Source organism: Pan troglodytes, chromosome 14, assembly GCF_028858775.2.
Source record: "Pan troglodytes isolate AG18354 chromosome 14, NHGRI_mPanTro3-v2.0_pri, whole genome shotgun sequence".
Lineage (NCBI taxonomy): Eukaryota > Metazoa > Chordata > Mammalia > Primates > Hominidae > Pan > Pan troglodytes.
The window spans coordinates 25,208,196-25,220,292 of NC_072412.2; the positions used below are offsets into that span (position 1 = coordinate 25,208,196).

Genomic DNA, 12,097 nt, shown 5'->3' on the forward strand with positions numbered 1-12,097 from the left:
AAAATCTATTGGATACCACTAGCACGGTGCAATATTATATGCTTCTGTCCCCACACCAATCCCCTTTTAAAGAGAACGCTCCAAGGTTCAGAGACATAAAGTGCACACCAAAGGCCACAGCACAATTGGTAGAACTAGGTTCTAACTCAGGTCCATCCCATTCCAGAGGAGGTTTGATAGAATCAACTACAGCTGAGACAAGCAGCGCTGAGCACTGTAAACTCCTCTTTTAAAAATCAGCCAAGAATTGAGAACACAGTCTTGGATAAGATAGCCTCATATAATAAGTTCTTTCTGTTTCAAATTTTCCTATGATCCTTCTGTACACATGTGTATACAGACATGTGGCAATTTTATATACATGTTACGGATGGCAATCAGTCTTCTCCAGCTGTGAAGTCTGCTGAGTAAATAATGTATTGTGTAACCTATGATTTTTCTAAATGGAAAGACCTACATTTCAAGATGGTTAAAATTAAGATGCAAGTTGTCATGCTTAAAATTCATCTTAAGGCTACCATTATCAACTTTTTTTTTACTCTTTCATTATTTCTAATTTAGAAGTTTTAAAAAGCATTAATTTTAAACTTCTTGTATTTGATTTGCATCTAGGACCTTCAATTCTCAGTATAAATGGTGAAGATATTATGAAGATTTAACTGGGAATGGCAAAATGATCCTCACAGCCAAATCTCCATTCAAAGCTGTAATTTTATCTCCAAGTTATTCTGTCATGGTGACGCGGGGTTATAGTTGATATCCAAAAATACCTAACATCTTTGACAAGAGTAACTGAGTGTTTTCCTAGGGTTTTATTTTTCCATTTTTCACTGATAAATGATTCTATACAGGAAAAAAAAAAAAAAAAGAGAGAGCAAAGGAGAGAAAATGCAAATTAGTGCCCTAAAAAACATATCTATCTAGTACACTGCAGTGATTTTCAAGGAGAAGGGTTAGTAATTTCCTTTTTCTTTTTTTTTCTTTTTTTCTTTTTTTTGAGACAGAGTCTCGCTCTGTTGCCCAGGCTGGAGTGCACTGGCACAATCTTGGCTCACTGCAACCTCCACCACCCGGGTCCAAGCGATTCTCTTGTCTCAGCCTCCCGAGTAGCTGGGATTACAGGCGCCCGCCACCATGCCCAGCTAATTTTTGTATTTTTAGTAGAGTTGTGGTTTCACCATGTTGGCCAGGCTGGTCTTGAACTCCTGACCTCAGGTGATCCACCCACCTCGGTCTCCCAAAGTGCTGGGATTACAGGCGTGAGCCACCACGCTCGGCCACAGTTAGTAATTTCTAATTCTTTGTCATCTCTCCCTTAATCTCTGATAGGCACTTGAATCACAATAACATTAGTGTTTTCAATTAGGAAAACATTACGGAAGGCAAAGAAATATTTGATATAGGTATTTTTGAATGAATGGGCTGAATGAAAATAGCTGATCTCCAGCTCTGAGACAGACAGACAGACAGAGAGAGAGAGAGAGAGAAACATGTCCTCAAAGCTTTACCATCTAAGCAAGTAGAATAGAAGGAGGATTAAGGTTGGGTGATGAGGAAGGGTGTTCTCTTTTGTATGCATGCTTCATTCCTCATTGCAATATTTCAGCTGCCCCCTTTTAAACATAAAAGATGCACAAAACTTGAGCACAAAAGGTGTGGCTTCCTTAGTGGCCAGGCCCAGACCCAGACCCAGGTCTTTCCCGTCCCTTCTCTGGCAGGCCGCAGGGAGTCGACATACTTTCTGGTGAGTTTAAAGCCTCGGTACTCCCCATCCCATGCCTTGAGATTGCTCTGTTTGAGAGCAGTGCCACTGTAAGATCATGCAGCTTCCTCAGAGGGTTTGATTGTTCTCTTAACAGGCAAGAGAAATAAGCAAAATGGGAAGTGACCACATTTTTTAAAATCCTAGAAAATTCTTTGAGCCATTACTGCTGATGCATTATTTACTTAGCAGTAACTCAGTCCAGTAGGGCTGGCAAGTGCCTGGGATGCTTATTTTCTATCCTGACGACTGACAGGGTCAGTCTGGTCTCTCTGTCTGCCCAGCATCACCTCTCTCCCCAGATTCCCACGAGCTCCCCCCAACTTCTATGAGTGGAAGTCAGCCCCAGACATGGGTGAAGTGCACACTGCATATTTTCATGAGACCCTTCTGATTGACTGGAGGAAGGCCAGGCTAAGTGAATGAGAAGTCTCCATTCTGAAATACACTAAAAAGAAACAAACTTACTCCCTTTAAGCATTTAGGAAGCTCAAGCAACTAAAAGCAAGCTTGCTGTTTATTAATTTCAACTGCTGACCCACTTGAAAAAATCATTGAGAATATGTATGGTAGGGAACTTGCACTTTTAGCAAAAGACCACTGTGAGTTTGCAGGAAACAGAGACAAAGCCCCTGAGAGAAAAAAGGACTAGTCTTGACCGTTACTACAAGGTAAGGGCCAAACGGAAGAGAATGTGTTTTATTCTAAACTCTTCATGATCTCAACTTTTAGCACCATTCAAACTTTCTCTCTGGGATTCAGTCCATTTCTGAACATTGGCCCTGACTTTCATCACCAACTTTGTTCTAACCTTCATGGTTTCTTCAGGCAAGGCTTCTGAAAGGAACTTAAATCCTCATTTGTCATTTTGGGAGGCCAAGGCAGGAGGATCCCTAGAGCCCAGGAGTTCAAGGCTGTGGTGAGCTATGATGGTACCACTGCACTTTAGCCTGGGTGACACAATGAGACCCTGTCTCAAAAAAAACAAAACAAAACAAAAATCAGCATTTATAACAAAACAAGGAGAAAATATGGGTTACAGAGCTCGTGAAATAAAACTGTGCAATCTTAAAAGAATGAGCTCAAGGTCAATTTAATAGATGAAATATTTCATTAGTCAAGCTTATGAGAATGTAATCAGAAATGGAAGGCAACATGAAAATGAGTGTTGCAGAGGAAATACGTGAAACCAAAACACACTTTTCTTAATGGTATTTTTGCCCTTTGGATGTTGATCTTATTGCTAAATCTTAACTTCTCCAGTGGCAGCAGAAATGACAGATGCATAGTTTTCACGCTCTTCATAGACACGAGCTAATTTTTTCTTCTTTGCAGTCAGAGTCTGCTTCCCTGTCCTATAAGCAGGATATGGAATCCCCTAGAACTATCATAAACCGACACTAGAGGTCTAGATACAGCAGAAAATGTACAGCAGCAAACTATTTTTCTATCTGCAAATGACAGAATTTGGAATATTTCTACAAGGTGCAAATTACCCTTTATAGGTTCTGATTTATATTTCATGATAAGGAAGGTGTCCTTAAACCAGGTAGTTGAACATGTTTGCTTTGTCAGCTAAATTTTTCCAGCTCTTACCAAAACTGAAAAGATCTGAGGTTGCTTCTAATAATGTTATACTTTTGGAAAACCAAGTAGCAGTCACTAAATGAAAAATTCATTCATTAAGGTGTATTTTTGTTTGCTTTAATCATGGTATTTAATTACCACATAGAAGAACTATACAATCTCATGCTAAGAAAAGCAAGCATTTTCCATCCCTCTGTTTAAAAAAGAGTGCCAAAAATGTCCACAGAGGTGACTCCTGCATAGGGGAAAGGAGGATTAGATGAGGGACTGACAAACTATAGCCTGCCAGGGAAATCTTGCTCACTGCCTGCCTTTGTACAGCACTGGAGCTTACAATTACATTTTGAAATGTTTTCGGGAAAAAATTGAAGATTATTTTGTGACATGTCAAAATCATGCGAAATTTGAATTTCAGTGCATATAAAGAAGGTTTTGGCCAGGCGTGGTGGGTGGCTCATGCCTATAATCCCAGCACTTTGGGAGGCCGAGGCGGGCGATTCACGAGGTCAGGAGATCGAGACCATCCTAGCTAACGCGGTGAAACCCCGTCTCTACTAAAAATACAAAAAATTAGCCGGGTGTGGTGGCAGGTGCCTGTGGTCCCAGCTACTCAGGAGGCTGTGAGGCAGGAGAATGGCGTGAACCCGGGAGGCGGAGCTTGCAGTGAGCCGAGATCGCACGACTGCATTCCAGCCTGGACGACAGAGTGAGACTCCGTCTCAAAAAAAAAAAGGTCTTATGAGCATACAGACTTGCTCATTTGTTTATGTGTATCTATGTATGGCTGCTTTTGTGCTGCTACTGCAGAGCTGAATGGCTGCTAGATACCATATGGCTGGCAAAACCTGAAATATTTACTCTCAGGATCTTTTTTTCTTATTTTTTTGGAGACAGGTCTTCACTCTGTCACCCAGGCTGGAATGTAGTAGTGAAATCATAGCTCACTGCTGCCTCCAACTCCTGAGCTTGCAAGTGAACCTCATGCCTCAACCTCCCAAATCACTGATACTACCAAGTACGCCACCACGCCCAGCTAATTTTTATTTATTTTTTCTTTTTTTGTAGAGATGGGGTCTCGCTATGTTGCCCAGGCTTGACTGGAACTCCTGGTCTCCAGCGATCTTCCCGCCTTGGCCTCCCAAATTGCTGCCATTACAGGGGTGAGCCACTGAGCCCAGCCAGTTTCTGGATTTTTACTGAAAAAAAAAGCTTGCCAATCTTTAGGCTGGGTGACATCTGAGATCCCTTTAAATTCCAAAGTTCTAGGAATTCCACTTCCAGAGGTAAGCAGGAATCCGCCATCAAAGACAATACAGGGAACACCCATTAGCCTCATAATATAATGATTCCAAAAGAACTGTTTCTTCTGTGTTGTCAACATGTCAACCTGTAAAATAATACTCACTGACTCACAGAACATTCACGTAAGTTTCCCAGATATTACTTTGAAAAGTTGGCTCTTGGTTCTAGAAAGCAATATTCATAATTTTTAGAAATTTTATTCTATTAACAGGGTTGACTAGACCATCTGAAAAATTACCAAGTACGATGAAAATGAAAAAAGAAACCCAACTCTGCTAGGAATTCACATCATAAAATATTTATTAATAAGTAAAATGATTTTCCCCTGCCTTTGGTTATTAAAAAATGAATATCTTTGATGATACCAATTGCCAAAAATGGTTTTACATTATTCAGTCATGAAACAGAATAGAAAGATGATCGATAGATATCTATAGATATAAATGTGTAGAAGACCATACCATACAACAATTTGTTTAATTACAAAATACTGGTTGTGCTAGCAGTTGGAAATGTACTTGCACATCCTTAAAGTTATCTTTTTTTACATAAGTAAAGAACACACAAATAAATTCACTTGAATTTGATAATTTGGAACATTGGCAATGAATACAGTGCCTGTTGAGGCCTGAAAGAGAGAGGAAATCAAGAACAGTGTGGGAGAAGAAAGGCAATCCTTCGTTGAAAAGCTTTTCTCTTAACAGTCCCTAGTGCCTGAAAAATAAGCCATTTTGATAACAAGAGTATAAAAAGCCTTATGATCTGCAAAGTAAATCATATCTGGTTTAAATCTCATCCCAAGTCTCAGGTTATGGCTGAGGAGCTATACTAAGTATCTTTGTAACACATTTCTTTGAATTTTTATAACTAAGACAAGAAAATGTTTTATCAGATCTAGGCAGAAATACTGATCTTCATTTACAAGTATAGTAATTACTTGCACTCAGGACTATATAGACATGGGGCTCTGAAAACCAAACAGAAGGAAACGCCAAACCATAACCACAAGGCAAAATTAAAAGTAACTCAGAGAAGCAGCGGGTGATAGTTTATGATTTCAATATAAAAAAGAATGCATTACCTTTCAGATGTCACCTTAAAGCCAGAAAATTAAGATACAATCAAGAAGGGGATGAATGGTTTTATGACTATACCACCTACTACTTCAAGATTAAAATCATCCCAGAGTTCTGAAATGTCTTCATTAGTTAAGTAACTATATACAATTTATTTCAGTCTCTTTTTAATGTAGAAAATCACTTTGTAATAAGATCTCTACGTAAGGTAAAAAAGCACAAAATAGGCCCCCAAAAGCACAAAAATAGACAAAATATATATATCTTTTTACAGTGAAATTAAGGTGTGCCTGTGGAATACTGAGACTGATGACTGATCTCACACAGTTCAAACAGGTTTCCTTTTAGAATAGTCCTGTTATTTGCGTCTTCCCCTTAACCTTGGATGCATTAGAAAAAAAAAAAAGGCTCAGGCTGGGCGCGGTGGCTCACGCCTGTGATCCCAGCACTTTGGGAGGCTGAGGCAGGCAGATTGCTTGAGGTCAGGAGAGTGAGACCAGCCTAGCCAACATGGTGAAACTCCATCTCTACAAAAAATACAAAAAATTAGCCATGGGGGCAGGCACCTGTAATCCCAGCCACTTGGGAGGCTGAGGCAGGAGTGTTGCCTGAATCCGGGAGGCTGAAGTTGCAGTGAGCCGAGATCGCACCACTGCACTCCAGCCTGGGCAACAGAGCAAGACCCTGTCTGATTAAAAAAAAAAAAAAAAAAAAAAAGTCCCAGGTAAAAGGGAGATAACAGGCATTTTGATCTTGTGCAGTCAACAACAAAAAAGAAATAATAATAACAACATAATAAAAATCCTTAATTTATCAGTTTATAAAATTCTTTCGCCAACCATATCTCAAGGGCACTTTGGACTCAAGCATTTGTTATACACCCATCAGCAACATCACAGTCATCTCCAGCTGAGGCCGGTTTTCCATCATAAATCAATGATACCCTGGATGAAACATATCCAGAAATGCTAATTCGGAGATGTTTTCATACAGTCTGGGGGCAAATGAAGCCATCCAAAGGAATCGTGCCATAAATACCACCGACATGTGCGGACTTCCACCTCGAGAATCCACCCCTGCCTTCGTCTCCCTTCAGTAAAGGAACCCACCAGTGACTCTCAGTTATACAGTCACCGCTGGGTACATCTTTTGTTCACTGTTGGTGTGAGGGAAGGGGGACTGAATCTGCCTGTAGCCAGGCTGCAGGCCATCCATGAAAGGTGGCACAGCTGTCATGGGCACAGAGTCATGCTGCACCGTGTACCCCACGTATGGGGGATGCAGATACTGCCCTTGATGTGGCACAATCTGGGTGGCCTGCTGACAGTTCAGCACAGAGAAATTCGTGGGCATGTTGACATACACGTTGTTCATGGTCCCTTCCGGCAAGCAACAGTTGGTCTGTGACCTTGTTGGGGGCGCCCGGGCCCCTGAGTTGGCGCTGGAGCTGGAACTGGCAGCTGTGCTGGACTGGCGTGAGGACGACCCCCGGGAGGTGCTGGCACTGGGGATCATGGGGATGGTCTCCATCAAGCGGTTACCCCCTGGGGCTCGGCTCTGCTGGGGATCCTGCTTAGGCCGGAGACATCTGCAGCAACAGGCTGCCACCAGGGACCCCAAGATGATAAAGGCGACAAACACAGAGCCAACAATGAGGAATGGCACGTAGATGGGCACTGAAGCAAAGGACAGAAACACAACGTTATGATCTACTCTAGGAACACAGTACCAATCGCCAACTGGCAATGGCAATCAATGAATGAATAAGCAACACTGATACCCACAGCTGAAGGACCTACACTGGGCTAATTTGTTCACATATTAGGAGTCCATAAGATGCACCATTCTTTATCAAGTGCTTAGAAAGGTCCTAAGACCCTACAGGCATGGCAGGACAGCCCCTAGAAGCAAACTGTTAATATTTAGTTCAACTTGTCAACTGCAAGACTGACTGAGCCAGATATCCGATTTAGCAAAAGTATGGGTTTATAGGTTAAGACGGTTATGGTTCTAAACTTCCTACCATAATCAAACTGTCCAAACTTAAGTCTGCCCGACCATATTGTTGTAGGATCTTCATAGTAATAATGACTTCAACTTATTTAAAAGTCTTTTTTCCCCCAGAAAGTTATTTAAGTTCCTTGCAAATTTCTTTTTACCATTCTTTAGCAAGTTCTTTTTTCATAAGCAGTTAAGTCAAAAATTTAGGCCAGACTCTAAGTCACTACCATTTCCAAAAGGCAGATGCACAAGAGGTAAGGCACAAAAGGGTCAAGGAGGGGTTTAAAAAAGACCCTCTTCACTCTTCTCTAGCAAAAGCCAGGGTCCTTGGGTGGCATTGGGTCCAGGTGATGGGGTCTGTGTGGAGGTGGAGGGAAGTTATTCCAGGCATTGGGCCATCCTGAAACAATGTCCAAGAGCAAACATCAGGAGCAACAAGACGTGTTCCAGGAAGAAGAGTCACCCACAGCAAGCCAAGAAGGCAAGAGTGCACAGGGAAAGCCCTCAGAGCATAAAGCAACGGCCATCACACTTCACCCGGGAAGCTGATTTTAAAATAGAAAACCATAAAAAGTAAAAATAAAAACCTTTTGATAAAACCACTAGCAAACTCCATTTTAAAATTAGTTTCTGGTGGGGCACGGTGGCTCACGCCTGTAATCTGCACACTTTGGGAGGCCAAGGTGGGTGGATCACCTGAGGTCAGGAGTTCAAGACCAGCCTGGCCAACATGGTGAAACCCTGTCTCTACTAAAACCACAAAATTTAGCTGGGTGTGGTGACGTGCACCTATAATCCCAGCTACTCTGGAGGCTGAGGCAGGAGAATCGCTTGAACCCAGGAGGCAGAAGTTGCAGTAAGCCGAGATTGTGCCACTGTACTCCAGCCTGGGCAACAGATTGAGATTCCATCTCAAATAAATAAATAAATAAAATTAGTTTCTTAAAAAAATCTTTTAGGAGCCATAGAGATGGCACTACAAGGCTTTAGAAACTAGACGCAGGTTGATAGGGACAGAATCAGATGGGAGGTGCCTGCAGAATGCCTCTGAGCCACTTTTGTGGAATTCTACCCTATGTTACCAAGAGCCTGCATTTTCTGATGTGTTCTTGCCCCATCCTCCTGGCTATATTTTTGGGAAATACACAAGCATAGGGGTGGATTGGGTCTTACTGGTCTTGGCAAAGCATAATGCCACCCCAGAGTCGGATGGGGCAGCATTTTAGGAAGGAGCCCACACCTTTGAGGTCAGCTCTATGAATACCCTTTCATCATCCAGTAGAGCAGCCGGGCTTTCTAATTATGCTCCTTTTCACTGTTCTGGTATTGCTGGAGTCAGTGTTTTTAAAGTATAATACCAGTTGGAATTATGGAGAAATAATGCCCTGTAAGTAAAACAATACTTTATAGGTATTTAACCAAAGGCTGACTGTGGAATATTTCCTGGAGTTTCAATGCTGAACAGAGCAATTTCTATATATAGCGCCCCTTTAGCAGGTAGAAACATTTGCTACAGTGTCTGCAGCACAGCTGGCGCCCAGCAGTAGAACTGTTCTAATTACACTATCACTTCAGGCTAACTATGGATCACTGGAGAAGTGGATGCAGGCTTTTTCCTTGGCGTGTTATAAATATTTCATTCTCTAAATTAAGACACCAGCCCTAAATATGTTATCAAAAAATAAATTAATAGTAGTAAAGCAGGAAAAAAAAATGTACCCCAATCATAGCAGAAACTAGCTGAAACCAGCCTCAGTCCACATAATGAGTTTTGGGGAGAAATAAGTGTTCTCTTTCCAGGATTTTTAATTGGAAATGTAAATAACTACACAGGGATAAGGAATGTAACGCTACTATAAGCCCCCCGGCAGGCTTAATTAGGCATGTTGCCCTTCACTGCAGAAGAAAAGTGAAAGAAATACAATTTTTAGGAAAAAAACGTTTAAAAGTAGCATGAAGAAGGCATCCATGCACAACACAGGGCGTCATGAGAAGTCTCGTCCTGAGAAGTCCCGACTAATCTAAAGCCATCCCAACTTTTTGGAGACCATTAATGAGCCCAATTTAGCAGACATCTCACTGTAGCAGTTCGGGGTCTGGCTCCCTTCTCTGGGCTTTCTTCCATGGCCACACAGTCTGCGAGACTGAGCTTGCGTTTTAAGACTGCGCTGGTTCTGGAATTACGCTCTCTTCAGATTCAAGACAGCAGAACAATAGGAGTAGCATGCTAATAAAATGCTTGACTGCGAAAGGGAACGGCACTGAAAAGAGCTGTCTCTCACGAGGTCCTGGGAGGCAGCTCTATAAACACAAACTACGCTGTGCCAAAGCTCAGGCAGCCCGAACCCAGGCTCAGGGTGCTAGCGAAAAGCCTCCCAGGTAAACACAACGGGCCCACAAAAAGGAGGAGCCGCCCCCTCGGGGACACGTTTGCCATTTTACCTCTACACCTCCCCTCCCCCGAACTAAATAACACACACACACACACACACACACACACACACACACACACACGGAGTGACTGGTGTAGACACCCCAGGGAGGCATTCCGGAAGGTTTCTGAAGAGTGAAGTGCAACCTACCAAATTCTTTCACGGGTTTACTTTCCAACTCTGGCTTTGGCAATTTGAAAGAAAAAAAAAAATCAAAGCCACAAAGAGCAAGGCTGGGCACTGCTCCGATGTTACACCTACTAAGTCTGACGTGGTAAGGAAAATAGTCCAGAAGCCCCACAGGCGGGCCGCTGCAGGGGAGAGGGGCCGCCGCAGGGGAGAGGGGCCGCCGCGTGGAGAAGATGGGAATCCGCGGCGTCTGACACGGGGCAGCAGCCCCGGGAAAGCCCTGAGAAGCTGCCTTCCTTTCGGGGAGCCTTCAGGGGAGCACCCCTGCCAGGCCCTCACGGGCGGGGGCGCACCCTCGCCATCTCCTTGGGTACCCCTAAGACATGAAGCCCTATGGAGACAGGAGACGCCAGAGGGGCCCGGAGGACCCTGGTCAGAAGGAATATGGGGGCTGTCTGTGGCCCACACTGCCTTAGGAGTGTGATTTTGTTCGGAAAATTAACTCTAAGCCACCCTTTGGCTGACAGATGGAGAAACTGAGGCCCGTGAGGGTGAATTAGGGACCCACACCGACCAAATAATAAGCCAGAAGGCAGACTCCGCCTCCTGATCCTAGGCCCTTTCCTGAATCTCCCCCCTTCAAACTCCCAGGTCCCTGACGTCCAGGCAACACCAACCGTCCTCCCTTTCGCGCTGGGCGCAGGCCGCCCTACCTGCCGAGCCGTCGGGGCCGTCTTTGTCCGCCCGGCCAGGCTCGCCAGCGCCCTGCTGGCGGTCGTTGTCGCAGCCGCCCTGGTCCAGGCGCGCCTCGGCGCTGGAGCAGCAGTAGCGCAACGCGCAGCTGCCGCAGCAGATGGTGGCGTCGCCGCCGTCGAAGCGCTCGGGACACTGGAAGCCGATGCGCCAGACGCCCTGCGCGTCCAGCCAGCCGTGGCAGTACTCGCCGCTGGCCCTCGCCCCCGCCGCCAGCAGCGCAGCCAGCAGCAGCTGCAGGAGCGAAGCGGCGTTCCGGGATGAGGAGACGGACGAGCGGCGAGCGCCCCACATGGCACCACCCTGGGCGCGGACGGCGCGTCTCCAGAGAGCGCAGGACGGTCTCCGAGAAGTCGTGGCCCCGGCGACCCCCGGGCCTCGTCACTGACTGTCCCGCGGCGCTTTCCGCGCGGGCCACTCCCCTCTGCCGCGACGCCCAGGAGGCGACCACACCGGGCCCTAGGTCCAGGAGCTCCTAAGCCATCCCCGTCCTCAGCCGGTGGCCCGGTCCCCTTAGGGACTGCCTTATGAGTTGCACTCGCTGATGGAAATCTCGGGATGCAGTCAGAAGGCCCCCGGGGCTGTCGTCCGGAAGCCCCTGGAGGTTTCACTGGCAACCGGACCCTCCCTGAGCATCCCCGAAGGGATGCTCACTCGAGCCGGATGACCGCTGGGCGCGCCGCCGCGGACCTGGAGCCAGGGCTCTGCGCAGGGTTTAAGCCTCAGGGTCCCGCGCGCGAATCGGGGCCCGTCTCCCCTCCTTTATTCCCTCCTCGGGCGGGTAGAAGGGGCGAAGGCAGGCAGTGCACGCAAGGCTCTGGGCAGCAAGTGACACAGCCGGCCGCGCTCAGCCTCCTCTGCCCCGAACTTGGTCCGCATGGCTCCGGCCGGGCCGCCCGGGCAGCCCACGGGGGTGCAGCCCCGACGCTCCACTCTGCGGGGCCGACGGCCAATCTTCCCAGCACGTCGCCGAGGGAGCGCTCCTGACCCCGGGAACGTCCAGGACGCAGGCGAGGGTCCTGCGCGCCCCCAGCCGCAGTCCCGGGAGCCTGCCC

The 12,097-nt window shown here is 45.9% G+C and overlaps 1 protein-coding gene across 1 annotated transcript; it reads right to left on the bottom strand.

Annotated features, from left to right (window-relative positions):
- Positions 1-4,933: 4,933 nt before the first annotated feature.
- On the bottom strand, positions 4,934-11,715 carry SHISA2 (shisa family member 2). The gene is made up of 2 exons (XM_001155896.7): positions 11,003-11,715; positions 4,934-7,403 (listed from the first exon to the last, which is right to left on the bottom strand). The coding sequence occupies exons 1-2, from the start codon at positions 11,334-11,336 to the stop codon at positions 6,850-6,852; spliced, it is 888 nt and encodes a 295-aa protein (XP_001155896.1). The 5' UTR covers positions 11,337-11,715; the 3' UTR covers positions 4,934-6,849.
- Positions 11,716-12,097: the final 382 nt, after the last annotated feature.

Excerpts from the sequence above, each read along its gene's own strand:
- SHISA2 (XM_001155896.7), bottom strand. The coding sequence starts at position 11,336 with ATGTGGGGCGCTCGCCGCTCGTCCGTCTCCTCATCCCGGAACGCCGCT. Across the intron at positions 7,404-11,002 it reads CGGCCCCGACGGCTCGGCAG|TGCCCATCTACGTGCCATTC; the intron begins GTAGGGCGGCCT and ends CCTTTGCTTCAG.